The sequence below is a fragment of the Macaca fascicularis genome, chromosome 15 (assembly GCF_037993035.2).
Source record: "Macaca fascicularis isolate 582-1 chromosome 15, T2T-MFA8v1.1".
In the NCBI taxonomy this organism is placed as follows: domain Eukaryota; kingdom Metazoa; phylum Chordata; class Mammalia; order Primates; family Cercopithecidae; genus Macaca; species Macaca fascicularis.
This window is the reverse complement of record NC_088389.1, coordinates 60,752,238-60,774,362: the sequence shown is the minus strand read 5'-3', so window position 1 is coordinate 60,774,362 and position 22,125 is coordinate 60,752,238. Positions and strand designations below refer to the sequence as shown.

General features: G+C 44.9%; 1 protein-coding gene across 1 annotated transcript in view; it reads left to right on the top strand.

Annotated features, from left to right (window-relative positions):
- Positions 1 to 22,125, top strand: part of CCDC180 (coiled-coil domain containing 180) — a 68,282-nt gene that overhangs the window by 30,212 nt on the left and 15,945 nt on the right. The window contains 8 exon segments of the mRNA XM_065530309.2: positions 4,600 to 4,826; positions 8,612 to 8,787; positions 10,406 to 10,586; positions 11,728 to 11,874; positions 15,977 to 16,121; positions 16,300 to 16,416; positions 19,034 to 19,132; positions 21,407 to 21,526. Coding sequence (XP_065386381.1) covers positions 4,600 to 4,826; positions 8,612 to 8,787; positions 10,406 to 10,586; positions 11,728 to 11,874; positions 15,977 to 16,121; positions 16,300 to 16,416; positions 19,034 to 19,132; positions 21,407 to 21,526 — 1,212 coding nt within the window.

Genomic DNA, 22,125 nt, shown 5'->3' with positions numbered 1-22,125 from the left:
GGCTTTGGTGTCAGGATGATGCTGGCCTCGTAAAATGAGTTAGGGAGGATTCCCTGTTTTTCTATTGATTGGAATAGTTTCAGAAGGAATGGTACCAGCTTCTCTTTGTACCTCTGGTAGAATTTGGCTGTGAATCCGTCTGGTCCTGGACTTTTTTTGGTTGGTAGGCTATTAATTATTGCCTTCATTTCAGAGCCTATTATAGGTCTATTCAGAGATTCCATTTCTTCCTGGTTTAGTCTTTGGAGGGTGTGTGTGTCCAGGAATTTATCCATTTCTTCTAGATTTTCTAGTTTATTTGCGTAGAGGTGTTTATAGTATTCTCTGATGGTAGTTTGTATTTCTGTGGGATCAGTGATGATATCCCCTTTATCATTTTTTTAATTGTGTCTATTTGATTCTTCTCTCTTTTCTTCTTTATTAGTCTTGCTAGCAGTCTATCAATTTTGCTGATCTTTTTCAAAAAGCCAGCTTCTGGATTCATTGATTTTTTGAAGGGTTTTTTGGTGTCTCTATCTCCTTCTGTTCTGCTCTGATCTTAGTTATTTCTTGCCTTCAGCTAGCTTTTGAATTTGTTTATTCTTGTTTCTCTAGTTCTTTTAATTGTGATGTTAGGATGTCGGTTTTAGATCTTTCCTGCTTTCTCTTGTGGGCATTTAGTGCTATAAATTTCCCTCTACACACTGCTTTAAATGTGTCCCAGAGATTCTGGTACATTGTGTCTTTGTTCTCATTGGTTTCAAAGGACATCTTTATTTTTACCTTCATTTCATTATTTACCTGGTAGTCATTAAGGAGCAGGTCGTTCAGTTTCCATGTAGTTGTGTGGTTTTGAGTGAGTTTTTTAATCCTGAGTTCTAATTTGATTGTACTGTGGTCTGAGAGACAGTTTGTTGTGATTTCTGTTCTTTTACATTTGCTGAGGAGTGCTTTACTTCCAACGATGTGGTCGATTTTGGAATAAGTGTGATGTGATGCTGAGAAGAATGTATATTCTGTTGATTTGGGGTGAAGAGTTCTGTAGATGTCTATTAGGTCTGCTTGGTGCAGAGCCTTCAATTCCTGGATATCCTTGTTAACTTTCTGTCTCGTTGATCTGTCTAATATTGACAGTGGGGTGTTAAAGTTTCCCATTATTATTGTGTGGGAGTCTAAGTCTCTTTGTAGGTCTCTCAGGACTTGCTTTATGAATCTAGGTGCTCCTGTATTGGGTGCATATGTATTTAAGATAGTTAGCTCTTCTTGTTGAATTGATCCCTTTACCATTATGTAGTGACCTTCTTTGTCTCTTTTGATCTTTGTTGGTTTAAAGTCTGTTTTATCAGAGACTAGGATTGCAACCCCTGCTTTTATTTATTTATTTATTTATTTATTTATTTATTTATTGCTTTCCATTTGCTTGGAAGATCTTCCTCCATCCCTTTATTTTGAGCCTATGTGTGTCTCTGCACATGAGATGGATCTCCTGAATACAGCACACTGATGAGTCTTGACTGTATCCAATTTGCCAGTCTGTGTCTTTTAACTGGGGCATTTAGCCCCTTTACATTTAAGGTTAATATTGTTATGTGTGAATTTGATCCTGTCATTATGATGTTAGCTGGTTATTTTGCCCTTTAGTTGATGCAGTTTCTTCTTAGCATCAATGGTCTTTACAATTTGGCATGTTTTTGCAGTGGCTGGTACCAGTTCTTCCTTTCCATGTTTAGTGCTTTCTTCAGGAGCTCTTGTAAGGCAGGCCTGGTGGTGACAAAATCTCTCAGCATTTGCTTGTCTGTAAAGGATTTTATTTCTCCTTCACTTATGAAGCTTAGTTTGGCTGGATATGAAATTCTGAGTTGAAAATTCTTTTCTTTAAGAATGTTGAATATTGGCCCCCACTCTCCTCTGGCTTGCAGGGTTTCTACTAAGAGATCTGCTGTTAGTCTGATGGGCTTCCCATTGTGGGTAACCTGACCTTTCTCTCTGGTTGCTCTTAGTATTTTTTCCTTCGTTTCAACCTTAGTGAATCTGACAATTATGTGTCTTGGGGTTGTTCTTCTTGAGGAGTATCTTTGTGGTGTTCTCTGTATTTCCTGAATTTGAATGCTGGCCTGCCTTGCTAGGTTGGGGAAGTTATCCTGGATAATACACTGAAGAGTGTTTTCTAGCTTGGTTCCATTCTCCCCGTCACTTTCAGGTACACCAATCAAACGTAGATTTAGTCTTTTCACATAGTCCCATATTTCTTGGAGGCTTTGTTTGTTTCTTTTTACTCTTTTTCTCTAAACTTCTCTTCTCGCTTTATTTTATTAATTTGATCTTCAATCACTGATACCCTTTCTTCCATTGATTGAATCAGCTACTGAAGCTTGTGCATGCGTCACATAGTTCTCATGCCATGGTTTTCAGCTCCATCAGGTCATTTAAGGTCTTCCTTACACTGTTTATTCTAGTTAGCCATTCATTTAATCTTTTTTCATGGTTTTTAGCTTCCTTGCGATGGGTTTGAACATCCTCCTTTAGCTCAGAGAAGTTTGTTATTACCGACTTTCTGAAGCCTACTTCTGTCAACTCATCAAAGTCATTCTCCATCCTGCTTTGTTCTGTTGCTGGCAAGGAGCTGTGATCCTTTGGAGAAGAAGAGGTGCTCTGGTTTTTAGAATTTTTAGCTTTTCTGCTCTGGTTTCTCCCCATCTTTGTGGTTTTTATCTACCTTTGGTCTTTGATGATGCTGACCTACAGATGGGGTTTTGGTGTGGATGTCCTTTTTGTTGATATTGATGCTATTCCTTTCTGTTTGTTAGTTTTCCTTCTAACAGTCAGGTCTCTCAGCTACAGGTCTGTTGGAGTTTGCTGGAGATCCACTCCAGACCCTGTTTGCCTGGGTTTCACCAGTGAAGGCTGCAGAACAGCAAATATTACAGAACAGCAAATATTGCTGCCTGATCCTTGCTTTGGAAGCTTCATCTCAGAGGGGTACCTGGCTATATGAGGTGTCAGTCAGCCCCTACTGAGAGGTGTCTCCAAGTTAGGCTACATGGGGGTCAGGGACCCACTTGAGGAGGTGGTCTGTCCATTCTCAGAGCTCAAACACTTTGCTGGGAGAACCACTTGTCTCTTCAGAGCTGTCAGACAGGGACGTTTAAGTCTGCAGAAGTTTTTGCTGCCTTTTGTTCAGCTATGCCCTGCCCCCAGAGGTGGAGTCTACAGAGGCAGGCAGGCCTCATTGAACTGAGGTGGGCTCCACCCAGTTTGAGCTTCCTGGCTGCTTTGTTTACCTAGTCAATTGTTAGCAATGGCAGACGTCCCCCCACCCAGTCAGGCTTTCCACCTCACAGTTTGATTTTGGACTAGCAGTGAGCAAGGCTCCATGGGTGTGGGACCTGCTGAGCCAGGCATGGGATATATTCTCCTGGTGTGCCATTTGCTAAGACCGTTTGAAAAGCTCAGTGTTTAAGTGGCAGTGTCCTGATTTTCCTGGTACAGTCTGTCACTGCTTCCCTTGGCTAAGAAAGGGAAATCCCCTGACCCCTTGTGCTTCCCAGGTGAGGTGATGCCCCGCCCTGCTTTGGCTCGCCCTCTGTGGGCTGCACCCACTTTCTGACCACTCCCACTGAGATGAACCAGGTATCTCAGTTGGAAATGCAGAAATCACCCATCTTCTGCATCGATCATGCTGGGAGCTGCAGACCGGAGCTCTTCCTATTCGGCCATCTTGGAATCAACCTCTAATTTTTGTATTTTTAGTAGAGACAGGGTTTCACCATGTTGCCCAGGCTGGTCTCAAACTCATCACCTCAAATGATCTGCCGCCTCAGCCTCCCAAAGTGCTGGAAGTACCAGTGTAAGCCACTGCATCCAGCCATAGCAATGCTTTCTAAAATTCACTTTCCTCTCCTCATTTCCCTGCAACCTACTCTAAAGTTACTCTTCAACTGTTTGGCTTTCCTTATCCCTTGCTGATTCTCTCTCCTTCTCAATTCCTCCTTATTGAATAGATCAACTTAGACTCTCTTGCTTCACCTTGGTCTGTTTATTTCTTCTCTCTTCCTATTCTCAAAAGCTCCATATCCAAGCTGGCAGACAGAGCTCTCCTTTGAGTGCAGGGAAGTAACTCTCATAAAGTAAATCTTGTCCTCAAAACACATTCAAAATCACAGAACAATAACTTGAATTTCATAATCATAGAATTGCAGAAGAATCATGTCCTATATTGTTGTGGAAAAATTGGTATCGTAGACTTCTTTTTGAGCAGGAATCCCAAACTCACATTCCTACAGGCATGTAATAGAAAAGAGGGCTGGAGACCAAGTGTAAAATAATGACAAATGATGAAGACTGTGCATCAGATATTACTCAACTCCAACTAAAGATGCCATGTGGGAATGCAGGTTCAGAATTGACATATTTTCTGATATTTTAAAACCTAGATTTTTATGTAGAACTTCCCAATTTTAAAAGCGCTGTGTGTTGCAGGGGTGTGGAACCTAGGCAAGATTCAGCCATAATCTTGGCCCAAAATTTGGTTTACAACCTCTGATATCAAGGAACCTATGGTTGGCATTCCCAAGTCCGTTTGATGATATCAAGTCAACTTTAGTCTTGTTACCTGCTTAGGAAGAAGACAAGGAAGAGGATCTGGAGGAGATATACTATGAGGACATGGAGTCCTTCACAATCTCCAGTGGAAACACATATTTTGTCTTCGTACCCCTGGAAGAAGAAGAGCATTGCAGGAAGTCCCATTCCACCTTCTCAGCCATGTTCATCAGCGACACTTCCAGTGCCAAGTTCATAGAACAAGTGACAATTCCATCAAGACTAATTTTAGAAATTAAGAAACAGTGAGTAAAAAAATACTTTATTCTCATCCTGTTGTTCTGAGTTTTGTTAACAAGGTGAAATGTTAAAAAAAAAAAAAAAGAAAAGAAAAGAAAAGAAAAGGATTGGACTGGTATCAGTTGGATAAGGAAAAAATATAGGTAACTGAAGGAAGGTAGGGGTGAGAAACACAATTAAAAAATGGCAAAATCCAGGAATTGTTTGCAGTCACAGATATCTTCTGTGAGAGTGACCCCCTGCACCCACCTCAGGAGGCTGTCTGCTGGCTTGGGCCTTGAACATAAGATACAGTGTTTTCCCTGCCAGATACTTTTGGGTTCTATTTCCTGGTACATCTGTAATCGTAAGGTTTCTTTTCTTTTTCTATTTTAATTCTACAGATATACACCATAAATATAAATATCTCATGTATGGCATTTTGTACTCAATATGTGCAAAATATAAGAATGGAACTGTTCACTCATAGAGTATATCCATGTCCATTGCTAGAAGACATGGCCAAAAGATATTACCAAAGAGTTTCGTTGCAGAAAATATAAGAAAAATGAAGAATAGAGAAATGACCCATAACCCCAAGTAAATTCCCACCCAGGGGAATTTACTTCCCCTAACTCCCAAGTTTCTGGGCCTTTGTGTTTGAGTTTGGATCAAATGTGGACATTTGTGTTTGCCTTTTGGATGGCATTCTCATTGTCCTCCTGCCTCTACAATGTCGTAGGAGGACTCATCAGCTAGAGATCTCATGGTTCGTTCACCTCCCATATGTAACATGGGCAGGAGGCTGGAGATAAGGAATGAAAGGAGTACAATCAGGCCTTTGGGCTTTTTCTCCTACACCTCAGCGGCATCTCACCTTGGAAATGTCTCTTGACTCAAACATCATCCCTCTCAATCTACCAGAGGCCATCATCTGCCCTCTCCATAGCAGATAGGACAAAGGTCAGCAAGGACTATCACAGGAGCTATTATTTACCGAGTGTATTTAATCCCCTTAATAAATGTGAGAGAGGTACCATAATTAACTCCATTTTACAGCTGAAGAAACTGAGGCTCCGAGAGTTAGTCATTTGGCCTAGATCTCCATGACAGAAAGCAGTTTGATCCAAGATATGAATCCAGACAGACCCTGTAACTCCAGAATCTTGCACCAACCACTATGCTATCTGGCCTTATGACTAACCAGAAAAGAATTATCTGTCCGACTGATTGGGTTTGCATACTGAAGGATAACATGCCTTCATGAAAGTATGAAAGTCATAAGTGTATAGCTCAATGAATTGCCCAAATATGACACAGTTGACACCCAAAGCCCACAAGAAATAGAACAATTACCAACCCTTCAGGAACCCACTTTGTATACCCATCCCAAGCCACCACTCTGTCTTCCCCAAAGATAACAAATATTATAACTTCTGAGTTCATTTTGCTTATTTTTTAACTTTATCTAAATTAAGTCATACAGAACTCACTCTTTTATTATGTTTATGAGACATATATAATTGAATGTGGCTAGAGTTCAGTTTTTATTTCTGTATAGTGTCCCATTATAAAAAAATATAATCCATTTTATTAATCCATTTTACCGATACACATTTAGTCTTTCCAATATACCAATAATGTTGCTCCGAACACTGTTGTACAAGTCTTCTGGTGAATATATGTATATGTTTCTGTTACATATAGAACTAAGAGTGGAACTGCTGACTCACAGAGTGTGTGTCCATATCCATCTGTAGGAGATACGGCCAAAAGATATTACCAAGGAGTTTTCAAAAGTGGTTTTTAATAGTTTTACAGCTTACAACAGCATATGAGAACTTCAACTGCTCCACAACCTCAGTGGCATTGTTAGTGGTTTTTATCTTAGCCATTCTGGTATGGTTATAGTGGCGTTTCATTGTGGTTTTAATATGTATTCTCCTGATGAGTATGATATTGTATTCTTTTTAAAATACTCGTTGGGCCATTTGGTTATCTTTTTGTGAAATGCCTAGCAAAATCTTTTGCCTATTATTTTTCTGGTCGATTTTCTGTCTTTTTTCTTATTAATTTATGGGAATTAATTATGTATTCTATAGCCAGGCGTGGTGGTGTACACCTGTAATTCCAGCTACTCAGGAGACTGAGGCAGGAGAATCGCCTGAAGCTGGGAGGCGGAGGTTACAGTGAACCGAGAGAGTGCTGCTACACTCCAGACTGGGAGACAGAGTGAGACTCCATCTCAAAAAAAAATTAAATTATATATTCTATATAAGGCTTTGTCAGATAAATAAATGGCAAATATTCATCCCCTCTCTGCACTTGCCTTTTTTACTCTCTTTCAAGTTATATCTTTTGATGAACAGAAGTTCTTATTTCTAATAAGGTCAAATTCATCAATTTTTTAATTAAGGTTAATTTACTTTGTGTCTTACCCCCAAGGACATGGAGATGTTCTCCAATGTTACATATTTAAAATGTGATTGTTTTCAACTTCCATATTAACATCTAAAATCCACCTTGAACTGATTTTTGTTTATGGTGTGAAATAGGGGTCAAGATTCATTTCTTTCCCATATAGATAACCAGTTGATCCTGGGTCATTTAATGAAGAGACTCTCCTCTCCCCCACTGCTCTGCCACGTGTCTTTTCTAGTTCTCTGTGTGCCTATCCAATGACTTCACGCTGCTTGATTACTACAGCTTTACACTAAGTCTTAATTAAATCTGATAGTGTAAGTCCTCCAACTTTAGTCTTCTCCCTCCATTATTCTTGGCCCTTTGTATTTCTACATAATTTTTTAAATTAGCTCAAGTTTCCATAAGACGTCTGCTGCAATGTTGTTTCTTGTTATTGCATTGAATCTATAGGTCAGTTTTTGGAAACTGACATCTTAACAATACATGGCCAAAAAAGCATCATAAATTTTAAAAAGGAAGAAATGATAAGCTGAGAAGCAACATTTGCAACTCACATCAAAGTCAATGACCCTCATGTCCCCAGTATATGAGGAGCCCCTAGAAATTGATTTGTAAAAAAGAACCGCTATTCACAACAGAGAATTGGGCAAAAGACATTCATGGACAGTACACAGAAAGAGAAACTAAATACTCTTGGGTTTTTTTGAGGCAGGGTCTCACTCTGTCACCTAGGCTGGAGTTCAGTGGCATGACTCACTGCAGCCTTAACCTCCTGAGTAGATGGGACCATAGGCGCATGTCACCATGACCAGCTAATTTTGTAAATATTTTGTAGAGATGGGGTCTCACCATGTTGCCCAGACTGGTCTCTAACTCCTAGGTTCAAGCAATCCTCCTGCTTCAGTCTCCCAAAGTGCTGGGATCATAAGCATGAGCCACAGTGCCTAGCCTAAATAATCTTAAACACATGAAAATATGCTCAGTCTCAATCATAATATGACAAAATTGTCAAACTTAGACATCTGACAATACACTCTGAGACTGTGGAGAAATAGGAACATCGCTGATGAGAATACAAGTTGACTTCTAGTGGAAACAGTTTGGCCATATCTGCCAAAACCACAAATGTGTTTTAACCTTTGATTCAGCAACTACAGTTCAAGGTCATTTATCCAAAGAAACACTTCTACATCTGACATACGTAATGTCCTCCAGCAGTGGTATGGTTAAACGAGTAATGGTCCATTCGCACAATGAAATGCAATGTAGCTGGGAAATGAAATGAGGGAAAGGAGTGAAGCGGGGAAGCCCTTTGGGCTCCATATGGAAAGACCTCTCATAGGACATGATTGCTGGCAGGGCTGACCCTGGCTGGTCTCTCCCTCAGACTTCGAGCTGGCTTCTTCGAGCACCTCGAGAAGTGGTTTGACCAGTGTTCCCTCAACACCCGGGTCACCGTGGCCACCAAAGTCAATGAGCTGGATTCAGAACTGGAGCTGCATCTGCACCTGCACCAGCCAAGAGCCCAGCAGATTGAAAAAGACATCCACAACGTCAGGGCAGGTACAGATACTGCCTGGGAATGTCTGCCCTGCCCCCAGCCCCTCCTTCAATGTCTGCTCCACTGTGGCTCCATGTCCATTAGCTGTCCCAGTTTGTACCATGCAACGTTTAGCATGTTCTCATCACACCATGGAAGATGCGCACGAGGGTTCACATCTCCGAGGCTTGCAGAAAAAGGTGGTACTCAGAATCCTCCTGCGAGATTTTTTTCTCATTTCCATTTTTTTCCAAGAGGCTGTTAGAGTTGAAAACAAAGAGTGTTGTACTGTTTTAGCTCTTGAATGCCAGATCTCCTCATACACCTGTCAGATACACACCTGCATAGTGGGTATTCTAGAGGCAAGCCCATAGCTCAGGAATTAGAGCTCTCAGTTTCAACTCCTGTGACTGTGCGACCCTGTACAGGTTACCTGACCTCTCTGATCCCTCTCTCACCTGCAGAAGGGGTTGATGGAGGCGTTAAGGAGGTGGTAATAAACCCTTTTTAAATGGTATAGTAAGGAATCATGAGCACCTGGTACAAGATACAGCCTCCAAAAGTGATAGCCATTATTTCTACTTTATCATTTATCATACTTAAAAATACATGCATTTCACACCTACGTGGTGGGCTCTGTTAATGTGGCGGGGAGCGGGGGGGATGTTTTCAGTAGGATTCTTCAATGACTGTTGGTTTTTCACCCAAATGATACCCCAGCTCCTTCAAAGCCCTTTAGAGCTATCAGAGAGCCCCGTCACTAACCCACACAAACTCCTATTCCTGGAGCGGGGAAGGAGTTGTGCAAGCTGACAACTGGCCTTGAATCCCAGTGCTTGCGGGCTCAGGCAACTTGTGTGGCATTTGGAACCTCATTGTTCTCATCTGGAAAATGTGTGTGCTAAATGCACTGAGGAATAAAAAGGATTCTACATGCACTGAGTAGAAGCTCCCTGAAGGCTGGCTCCCTTTCGTTCCCAGGCCACCTGAGCCAATACACAGTGTGGAAAACAAGGCGAGAGAAGCGAAGTCCTAGCATCTCACCAGTCATTTTGGCAGAGCTGGCACCACAGCACTTCCACCACTTCAGATGATAGTGGGGTCAGATGGGAGGTGGTCAGGGTTGGGGGCTCTAGGGACTCTCTGCTCACCTAAAGGCCTATGATGGATCCCTGGAAGCCCAGTCCTTGTTCTTGCCACTCCACCTTGGAAGACAGTTGGAATTCAGGCTCACTGGACATAAGGATCTGCTGATGTTAAGGAGCAAACCCAGACTGCTCAGTGCTGTACTTGTTGTTACCCTCCCCCAGACCCTCTCACCTAGATCTCAGCCCTCCCCAGCACCCCCTGCCCATCCTGCCTGCTACTCAGCTGCTCCCCAGACTCTCCATCTTCCTGGCTGTGTTCCCTCTGCTCCGGGCAGGGTGTCTCCACCAACAGGAGCTCCCTGCTCATGGCCAGGCCTCGTCTCCAGCCCAAGCCCTGATGAAGGCAACAGGGGCAGGACAAGGGGCCTTGACCTGAATCATTCCTGTTCTGCAGCTGGCCTGGGAGAGGCAGCAGACGGGCCTTGTTCCAGGAAAGCAACATGCTGAGGTAAGTCGGGTCCCAGGGACCCCAGCTCTCTTAATGCTTTTTCAGCGGAGCTCTTACTTCATCAAGAGCGGTTGGACAGCCACTGTGCTGGGGTGACCGAGACGCTGAAGAAGGAGCGGCTGATGTTCTGCCAGTTCCAAGAAGAGCAAAATGTGAGGAGCAAAAACTTCCGCCTCAAGATCTATGACATGGAGCACATCTTCTTGAATGCCACCAGAAGCCAAAAGTAAGGGCTCCTGGGAGTCTCCACCCCAGTCATGTGGCTCTGGAATCTCAGTTTGGCTGGTCCTTTCAAAGGAGCCCCACTCCCTGTAGACACAAGGGCAGAAGGCACCTCCAGAGCCTTCTTTCGAGTTAAACTCTTCAAGAGAGTCAAGTCAAACTCTGTGTGGAATATTGTGTGGGAGGGCAGGGAGTGAGCAGCCAGAGAGCAAAGAATACACACAGGCAGCATGCAAGGGTGCAAACCAAGTACTATGAAATATCAGTGGTGGGGAAGACCACTTTCCCTCAGGAAAAATCAGGGAGGGCTTCCTGCAGGAGGCAGCATTGAATATGAACTCAGAAGAGCCCTGAATGGAGAAAGATGGGAGAGGGTTGCGTTCCACAATCACTGAAAGAGCACTGGCTCAGCTCAGTGTAGGAGTGTGCTCAGGGCAGAGCAAGGGGCTCCAGAGAGGCCATTTGGGATATGAGATGGAGGCCTCAGGTAGGTCCCAGGGAGGAGACTGGCAAGTGTCTACGCAGCCATCAGGCACATGAGGGACAGCTGGTTCTGGTGGACTTGGTTGTAAAGAGGACACTCTCAGGGCACTCTTTTAGGGGATCATGGGTGCAGGAGCCACCTTGCTGGGGGCCAGACACAGCCCACTGGAACAGAGACAAAGATCCAGTAGCATCTTCTGGGATTCTTTCACCAATTTGATTGCAAGGGTCAGAGAGAGAAGGATGCCCTCTGATCCAGCACACCCAGAGTGTGTCCTACAGACACTGGAATTTTGAACTTCCTTCTACTGCCCCCTTTGCTACCCAGAGAAGCTGGGCAGCTGGGCACAGCTTGTGGAGCCCAAATAGACTCCCAGGATGTCCTCCTTTCAGGCCCAGGCCACCACCCTTCCCTCTCATGCCCCCCAAACTGGTCACCCATCAGCGCTGTGTCCCCAGGAAGGTCACCTATCACCACCTTCCCCTCCCATGTCTTCAGGATGCTCACCATCACCACCTGTCCCTCCTGTGTCCCCAAGCTGGTCATCATCACCACCTGCCCCTCCCACATCCCCTAGGCTGATCACCATCACCACCTGCCCCTCCCTTGTCCCCCAGGGTTGTCCCCCATCACTGTCCTGTTCCTCCTCTGTCTCCCACAGGCTGGTCATTCTCAGCAACACACTGCACCAGGAGCTGCTTAGCTATGTTGACGTCACCCAGGTGTCCCTGCGCAGCTTCCGGCAGTACTTGGAGGAGAGTCTGGGCAAACTCCGCTACTCAAATATTGAGTTCATCAAACACTGCAGGTGGGAGCCAGTGTCCAGGGCCTGTTCAGGCCACCTGAGTTTCTCTATTGGAATGTGGTCTTGTTTCCCCCTTAATTTTTAGTTTTGACAAAATATACATAACATCAAACTTAACTCTTAACCATTTTTAGGTGCACAGATCAGTGGCATTAAGGATATCCTGGTCGTTGTGCTACCATCACCACCATTGGTCACCAGAACTTTTTCATCTTCCCAAACTGAAACTCTGTACCATTAAACAAGAACTCCCCATTCCTCCCTCCCCACAGCCCCTGGCAACCACCACCCTACTTTCTGTTTCTATGAATTTGAAAACTCTAGGTACTTCATATAAGTGGAATCATATATTTGTCCTTTTCTTGTCTGGCTCATTTCATTTAGCATATTGTCTTCAAGGTTCATCCATGTATCATGTGTCATGTATCACAAAATCATGTGTCATCCATGTATCATGGTTCATCCATGTATCATGTATCATGTGTCACAAAATCATTCCTTTTTAAGGCTGACTAATGTTCCATTGTGTGTATAGATCACATTTTGTTTACCCATTCATCTTTGATGGGCATTTGGGTTGGTTCCATCTTTTGGCTATTGTGAATAATGGTGGTGGGAACATTGGTGTACAAATACCTGTTGAAGGTCCTGGTTTTAATTATTTTGGTTATTTCCTAGAAGTGGAATTGCTGGATTAAACAGTAATTCTATGTTTAACTTTGAGAGGAACCCTCATACTATTTCCACAGCAGCTGCGCCATATTCATTCTCACCAGCAATGCACAAGGGTTCCAATTTCTCTACATTATCACCAACGCTTGTTACTTTCTGCTGTTTTTTGTTTTTTATAATAGACCTGTTAATGGGTGTGAGGTGTTTCTATGTTGTGGTTTTGATTTGCATTTCCCTGACAATTAATGATGTTAACCTTTCCATGTGTTTATTGGCCATTCTTTCCTCTTATTTTTACCCCTGCAATCTGAATCCTGGATGAAAGTAATCCTAGATTTAGTCTTTGACATTTTTGAAAGGCTATATTTATTTTTTAAGGCTTATGCTATTTTAAAAATCACAAATCTTTTAATCATTACAGCATAATCAAACACAGATTGTATATAAAGTACAAAGTGGAAGCCCTCCAAAAATATATTTTCTATGTGCCTGTACTTATGTATACATGAGCAAAACATTATTAGTTTTGTACAGAAATGGAATACTAGTACACACGCTGACCCACAGCCCCCCACTACCACCATCACCAAATCATGGTGATGTAGGGAGTAAAGGAACTTTCTTTCCACCCCTGAAGTTTCAACAATTTGAGCCAATAAAACAAGGCCAGGCACAGTGGTTCACGCCTGTAATCCCAGCATTTTGGGATTCTGAGGCGGGTGGATCACCTGAGGTCAGGAGTTCGAGACCAGTCTTGCCAACATGGAGAAACCCCGTCTCTACTGAAAATACAACAATTAGCTGGGCGTGGTGGCAGGCGCCTATAATCCCAGCTACTTGGGAGGCTGAGGTAGGAGAATTGCTTGAACCTGGGAGGCGGAGGTTACTGTGAGCTGAGATCGCACCACTGCACTCCAGCCTGGGAGACAGAGCGAGACTTCATCTCAAAACAACAACAACATCAACAACAAACAAACAAACAATAAAACAATAAAGACGATAAACAGATTAATGGGAAAAAGACACACCAATTTATTAACGTGCAAGTGTCACACAAAGTTTGAAACTCAAACCAAGGCCAAGTGGTTGAATCTTAAATATCCTCTTCAAAGGAGAGTGAGAAATGGGAGATGTAGGAAATTTTAGTGGAAGGGTAAATGATGTTTAGGGGAGATTAATGGACCCAAAGAACAGACAATAGCCTGGGACCAATTCTGTATGGGCTCTGGGTGTGGTGTCAACTCCAGTCTTCCTTCCTACAACTATGCATCAGTTTCTCCTGGTTGATGAGTTATCTGGGGAAGGGATTCACAACAGTTGAGTATCTTCTGGAGGATCCAGCCTTTAGGTAGATAGGTGAACTTTAGAGAAAGCTCTTCCCTGCGTTTACTGCTCCCCAAGTACTCTCAGTTTTAAGTTCAAAGTAGCACATTTTTGGTATCATTTTCTGAGCCCCACCAGTGGGCACCTTCCATGTCAGTATCTACAAAGCTTGCATTTGTTTTAAATATTAAGATTTTTCTGATTATAAAAATAGAATTTTTAAAGAAAATTTGGAAAGTAGCAAAAACTAGAACTATAATTTGACATGTTAATCATCTCTACCTTGCCTATCTCTGCATCCGTCTTGCATATTTTAGCTTCATTCTAGCTAATTTCTTTGTATTATTTTTCCTAGTCACTGATTCACTCTGTGACTGTGTTGAACCTCCTGCAAATCTGTTCATTGAGTTTTCAATTTTAATTATTATAGCTTCCATTTGTAGATACATACATATATGTGTATATATATGTGTGTGTGTGTGTGTGTGTGTGTGTATATATATATATATGTTTTTTTGTTTGTTTGTTTGTTTTTTGAGACAGAGTCTTACTCTCTCACCCAGACTGGAGTGCAGTGGCACAGTCCCCACTCACTGCAACCTCCACCTCCTGGGTTCAAGTGATTGTCCTGCCTCAGCATCCCGAGTAGCTGGGACTACAGGCATGTGCCACGATGCCCAGCTAATTTTTGTATTTTTAGTAGAGACAGGGTTTCACCATAGTGGCCAGGCTGGTCTTGAATGCCTGACCTCAAGTGATGCACCCGCCTCTGCCTCCCAAAGTGCTGAGATTACAGGTGTAAGCCACCACTCTCTGCCCATTTATAATTATATTTGATACTTTTTCAAAACTGCCTGCTCCTTGTTCATATTTTGAAGCTTACTTTTTATTCCTTTAAACATCTTAAGCCTCGTTATTTTATAGTCTATATCTGATATTTCTAATATCTGAGGGTTTGGGGGAGGTCAGTTTCTGTTCTCTATTGTTTCACTGTTTTTCATGCATGGTATCTTGTATCTTGATTCCTTATCAATTTTTTAAGCTACGAGTCACTCATTTTCCTTGGGACTTTATCTGTGGCATTCTTTGAGGCCTGGACTGGGCATTGCATTCCTTCAGAGAGAATCCTTATTTGTTTCTGCTGGGTAGCCAGGGAGCATTACCTACCCAGGACCAATTAGAATTCTCTGCTTGAGGTTTTTTGGGTCACTCCAGAGAACATGAATTCATTTTGTAAATGTATGTGAAGTCTAGTTTGTGTGATTAATTTTCAGGGGAGAGAGATCTTTTCTGTCCTCTTTGCCCTTGGATCTAGACAGGTGAGAGTCCTGGTATCTGGTGGATTTGTTCCTTCCTCAGTCTTATAATGCAAGGGTTGTCCTCTGGATCCAGCTCTAGGCTATCCCTTCACCTGTGCAGTCATCAAGACTGAAACTCCAAGGCTCTGGTGCAAAGTCTTGGCTTCTGGTGCTGCCCACATCCCAAGCTCCCTTCTAGTGTCACTTCATCTGGAATTTTTTATTTTATTTTATTTTTTTGAGGTAGAATCTTACTCTGTCAGCCAGGCTGGAGTGCAGTGGTGCAATCTCGGCTCACCGCAACTTCTCCCTCCTAGGCTCAAGAAATCCTTCCACCTCAGCCTCCCAAGTAGCTGGAATCACAGGTACATGCCACCACACCCGGCTAATTTTTTTACTTTTTGTAGAGACAGGGTCATGCTATGTTGCCCAGGCTAATCTTGAACTCCTGGCCTCAAGTGATTTTCCTGCCTCAGTGTCCCAAAATTCTGGCAATACAGACATGAGCCACCACGCCTGGCAAGTTTATGTGGAATTCTTACCTTTACACAGTTCCAAGAAAGCTATTTTTATTTTGAATTTTGTTTCAGTTGGGTCTGTTAGGGTCTCCAACCTGATGAACTGACAAAAATGGAAATTCTGCACCATTTATGAATCCTACTCCTGTCCTTAAGCTATCTGCATTCGTTTTGCCACATCTGGAACTCTAACCGGAAGCCTAGATTAAAAGTGTGTGTCAGCCACAGTATTTGGGATAGATGAGAACTCTCAGGTCTGATCCGTGGCTTTTATTTCTCTCTGATTATTTTCAGATTGTTTTCAGAGGGAGGCAACTTTTCTCCTAAAGAAATCAATTCACTGTGTCACCGACTGGAGAAGGAAGCTGCCCGGATAGAGTTGGTTGACAGTGTCATCATGCTCAACATGGAGAAGATGGAGAACGAGTACCTGGACCAGGTGGGGCCCCCAGCCAGGCCCCAGGCCAACCGGTTCCACAGTATCCCTTGCTCAACTCCCTCTGAAGGGAGGGCTAAGCCCTCCATCCAACCATTCACTGGGCCTGTCCCCCTCCTCTTTCAGAGTCCAAAAGGTCCAGATTAAGCCCCTGTCCTTTACCCTTTATCTCTCTGTGCAGGCCAATGATGTCATCAACAAGTTTGAAAGCAAATTCCATAACCTGTCTGTGGACCTTATTTTCATAGAGAAAATCCAGCGGTTGCTGACGAATCTGCAAGTGCACATCAAGTGCCAGGTAGGATAGGTTCATTCTTCATCAAGGATCTTTATCACACACACCTGCACACCAGGCACTGTCCCCAGTGCTGGAAGGCCAGTGTGGTCTCTGTCCTGTGCGTGGGACTTGCTCTCCAGCTAGGAAGACAGAAACAATCTTTTTTTTTTTTTTGAGACAGGGTCTTGCTTTGTCACCCAGACTGGAGTGCAGTCGCGTGAACACAGCTCACTGTAGCCTCAACTTCCTGGGCTCAAGCAATCCTCCAACCTCAGTCCCACAAGTAGCTGGGACTACAGGCACATGCCACCATGCCCAGCTAATTTTTTCTATTTTTTGTAGAGATGGAGTCTTCCTGTGTTGCCCAGGCTGGTCTCGAATTCCTGGGCTCAAGCGATCCTCCTGCCTCAACCTCCCGAAGTGTTGGGATTACAAACATGAGCCACTGTGCCTGGCCAAAAATGAAATCTTAATAACCACTAACGTTTACTAGTTATTGAGCACCATTCATCCTGCTGAGCAACTTGCTTTGATTAGCTGTGTTAGTCCTCACAAGAACTATAGGAGGCAAGTACTGTTTTTATCCCCATTTTAGAGATAAACTGAGGCAGCATTTTAGTGACTTAGGTAGGAATACAGAGCTCTTAAAGGGTAAAGTCAAAATGTGAACCCAGGTTTGACCGACACCAGAGCTTACGGCCTTAACCACAAACAGGCCACGCGTGCAACAGAAGGAGAAGGTGGCTGCGTGGGGATTGAGGGGCCAGAGAACTTAACCTGGGCTAAGAAAGTGGGGCTTCCAGAGGCTTGAGGGAGAAGTAGGAACCAGCCAGGTAGGCGGTGAGGAGTGAAGCGTTCTGGAGAGATGCTGGAGAAAGTCCAGGGGGCTGGAGCCCAGGACTGCAAGAGTGCGAGGGAGAGAGTAGGGAGCTCTGTGGTTGGAGAGCACCAGTGGGGAGGCAGTGGGGGCCTGGGAAGGGTTCAGGTGGGGCTGCATGCTCGGGGCTAAACTTGGAGGGTGGGGGTCCTGGCTGCTGACCACAGAAAGGCTGGAGGTGGGTAGGAGTGAGGCAGAAGTGCGAGGCTGAGGGAGAGAGACTCATGGCCTGGGCACAATGTCCGCAGGGACACATTTTGATTCCAGAGCTGAGTGGAAGTGGGATGGGAGGGACTTGGGGTACACTGGAAATGAAGGGCCTGGGTTATCGGCATAGGTCAATGCCCACTCAGGGAACAATGTTTGAGGACCCACTAGGGCTAGGACAAGCGGAGGTGAGGAGGACAGCCTTGTCTTTTGGGAGTGGCAAGTACAGTTCGATAAAAGAAGGGTTTGCTGGCATCCCAGGCTCTGAGATAGGGACTCCAGACCCAGCTTCCTGCCCCTTTCACCCCAAGAAGCATTTAATTCATCCATCTGTGAAATGGGAATCATAAAAGCAATTCCTAATATTATGGCACCAATAAAGGAGCTGATATGTGCTAAACTCATGACATAGTCCCTGGAGCACAGTGAATCCTTAATAAAGGCAGGCTCTGGTGGAGGTCCCAGATGAACCTCTCAGGACCGGCTTCCAGTCATTCCAGAAGGAGCAGGAGGCAGCTGCAGGCAGCAGAGCCCACGGCTCCAGGGCATGTCACCACACTCTTGTTTGAGGAGCATATTCCTAATGGGCCTCCAGCTGGTGCTGGCACTGATTCTTTTTTCTGAGTTGATATTTGGGGACTGTTCATGGTGTACAGGGGTTGCATTTCAAAATATCTAACACCTGTGATAAACAAAATACATTTCCATCATGGACAATACTGGGAATATAGAACAAATACAAAACAGAGAGTAAACCATAATTCTGCCACACAGCATAACCCCTGTTTAAGATTTCAATTTATTTTTTAAGCTTTTTTTCTATACATGAAAAGATGGGGATATGCCATAATTGGCTGCTTGCTATCTATACCAGTTTTATAAGCTGTATAATCTTTAAATATTCCGCAAAGACACTATTTTGATGGCGTCTCTGTCATGGATGTGTTGACATTTTACTTAAGCATTCCTTTCTGGAGGAACATTTGGTGAATTTCGCTTCTTGTTATGAAAGGTGATGCTGTGAGAAGTGCACTAGCCAGGACGGTCTGACCACATCCTTAGGACGCCTCCTGGAAGCCACAGTCCTGGTCAGAGCATGACCTTTCTATGGCTCTGTAAGCTTTCCAGGGAGTTTTTCCAGCCTTGGCCCTGCACTGCTGGAGCAGAGCCTGTGTACTTGCCAGGACAATCTGACTGCATCCTTAGGGCGCCTCCTGGAAGCCACAGTCCTGGGTCAGAGCATGACCTTTCTGTGGCTCTCGAAGCTTTCCAGGGAGTCTCTACAGTCTTGGCCCTGCACTGCTGGAGCAGAGCCTGCCCTCCCAACTCCCTCACCACACTCTGGGGTGCCAATTTTGCTTGAAGCTTACTTGAGAGAGGAAAAAAAATCTTTGTAATTTGTATCAATCTAGTGTCTGGTAAAGCTGCATATTTTCCCCTGATTTCATTTTTTTCCGTGCTTAATCAGTTTCTCAGATGGTATGTTTCACAGAACATTTCCCAGATCACAATATGTATTCTAGAAACAAAATCTCGGAACCTCTGGTTTTCTAGGTGGCAAAATCCAATTCACAAACAAATGGATTAAATTTCTCTCTGCAACAGCTTCAGAACAAGATAAAAACTTGTCAAGAGTCCAGGGGAGAGAAAACCGTAAGTGTTCAATAGATTCTGCGTGTGAATAATAAAGATATATCATGCTAGAATCATAAATGTGAAATAAACTTATATGTGTGTGTAGCATTTCTCCAGCACAAGGTGGGATGGGGGGACATCTCTGAGCCTTCCTACTTAACCCCTGTTTCATGGAATGAAGAAAGGAACAGAAGAGAAAGCAGCCACTGTTCTCCACCCCCAGGCCCTCCCAGGCAAGCATGGAGCAGTGTCTAGAGTTGGGGGAGGCCTGAGTCTGCCTTCTTCTGACCTCACTCCCTTGGGATGTCACCAGGTGTCCCTTGCTATAAGGAGAACTCAGTCCCAGAAGTATAACAGAAGCAGGGCCCTGCCCCCTGAACAACCACTTTTTGTTTGACTTTCCACTTTTCTTTTCTTTTTTTTTTTTTTTTTTTGAGATGAAGTCTCACTCTGTCACCCAGGCTGTAGTGCAGTGGCGCAGTCTCAGCTCACTGCAACCTCTGTCTCCCGGGTTCAAGTGATTCTCCTCAGTATCCCAAGTAGCTGGGACTACAGGCACCGCCACCACGCCCGGCTAATTTTTGTATTTTTAGTAGAGACAGGGTTTCACCATATTGGCCAGGCTGGTCTCAAAACTCCTGACCACAATTGATCCGCCCACATCAGCCTCCCAAAGTGCTGGGATTTCAGGTGTGAGCCACCGCACCCGGCCTCACTTGCTTCTTTTGATCATAGCACAGAAACTGGTTTTCTCTGTTTAAAGTATGAATTGAAGCAGAGTTTGCGAGGAGTGTGGTTCCAAGCATCTGCCTGGCCCTGATCCTCAGAGCAGGTCTCTGGATGTCTACGTGCCTGTTTTTCTGCCATGAGTGCCCTACTGTGTCCCCGAGTCTGCACAGTGAAGGACAGTGCACCCTTCAATGACAGGGGACATCGGGAGTTCTCTTCCTGGATCTACGGGTTCAACTCCGGGCAAATGACTTAAAGTTGCTCAACTCGATCCTTCCTGGCCTGTCGCCCAGGCCACACCAGGGAACCTTTCCTTAACAGCCCAACCAGGTGCTCCCAGAACCAGACACCCCAGCCTGAAGGCTCTGCAGTGGGAAGCTTTCTCTTCACCATTCTCTGTCTTCTCTACCATTTCAGTGACTCAGAGTTGCAGTTGTATTATTAGCACTGAGAGGACATTTTTCTGTCTTTATTGCTTTTTCTTATATAGTATATTGCATGACTCTTTAAAGAAACGTAAACACCCACAAAGCATAGTTTGCAGAATAAATGTCCCTCTCGCTATTCTCATTTTGCACAGAGGCACTCTAAACCCTGTTATGTATATGCATGCACTTGTTTCCACACATCCACTGAGATTACTTGCCCTGCAGTGCAGATGTGCAGAGCAAAGGTGGCTCCTATATTTTGCCTGTGACTTGCCTGATGTCCCTTATGAGCCCTCTAATGGGAAGCAGGGGGAAGATGAGGTTAATCAGCTGTAACTCTTCAACAGGCTCTCTAAGGCAGCTCCACCTCTCCAGAACAGAAAGATCCAGTCTCTCACATCCTCACCTCCCACCCCCTGCTCTGTCCTCTCCTGTTAGGGTGTTAGGTGGGTGCCAGGGGCTTGCCCAGCCTCCCAGCCAGGTGAGGAGCATGTGGGCATGGGTGTGCGGGCATTCCTGTGTTGACGGAGGAGGCTGGCTGGACAGTCTGCAGAGGGGTGATTAGGGGACAAGAGTGTGCCTTGAATGTGTGGCAAGAGGGAAGATCCTCGCAGTCGCATTCCTGCACACCTGTGGGGTGCTGCTCCAAGGGAGTGTTAGACATTGCCATGGAGATGGCCAGATCACTCTCCTACACACTCCTGCATGCCCTTGCCACCTGGGTCAAATGTTTCCTTCTAAACATAGAATGTGAGAGCCAGAGGAGATCCTAGGGAATATTTTGTGTCCCCATCTTATAGATGGGGAGACCAAGCTGAGCAAGTTTAAGTTGTTTGCCCAGAGTTGAACCTATAGATCCAGGAAGAGAACTCCTGATGTCCCCATCAGTGAAGGGTGTGCTGTCCTTCACTGTGAAGTGAAGGCCGCGCTGTCCTTCACTGTGAAGTGAAGGCCGCCTAGCAGAGCCAGCCCAGCCTTCCCCAATCCCCAAGGGCCCTCCCTGCATGTGAGGAGCCTCCATCAAGCCAAGAGGCATCCTCACCAGCCCAGCCCCTGTTCCCGCACTTCCCACAGAGTCTGCCCACCCTCCTGCGGTCTGCTTCCTTGGGGCTTTCTTCCTCCCTGTTCTCACTAGACAGCGACCACAGAAGAACTCCTCGGCTTCGTCCAAACTTGGAAAGAAAAACTGAGCCAGAGGATTCAGTACCTTAACTGCAGCCTGGACAAGGTGTCCATGACTGAACTGGTCTTTACAGTAAGGAATGGGATGGGGTGGCAGGAAAGGGTGGGTGAGCTGTTGTCTGGGCTCCCAGGAGACCTGCAGGGCTCAGCAGAGCTGAAGGGAACAGGGGAATCCCAGGCCTCCGCAGGACATCAGGCTTCCTGAGATGCCATGGAAAGATCACAAGCTGTGAAGTCAGAGCTGGATTCGAGTCCCCAATGGGCCACTTCCTTGCATTGGTCTCGGAGGAGACCCCTCAGCTCCTGGCACTACCTCCCCTGCTCCATCAGGACCCTCACTCACCCTATCCACGGAATCTCAAGCCAGTCCCACCTCTCAGCCTCTTCCTTCCCTCCTGCACCCAGGGGCAGCCCTGGCTTCTCCCCATGGCATCCCCAACACCTCATCCAGACCCCTGCCTCTTGCCTGCCTGATGCCCACATCCTCTCACATCTCCCATGGTCTGTTCCCCGAATATGGCCGGAAGAGGCTGGTCTGACCATGTCACTCCCCTACCCTTGAGGCAAAGTCCAAACCCTTTCACTGGACACACAGCAGCCTCTGTGGCTTGTCCTCCATGCCTCTTCATCCCTCTCACTCTGCCTAAGATGTCACTCCCCACCAAGCCTCCT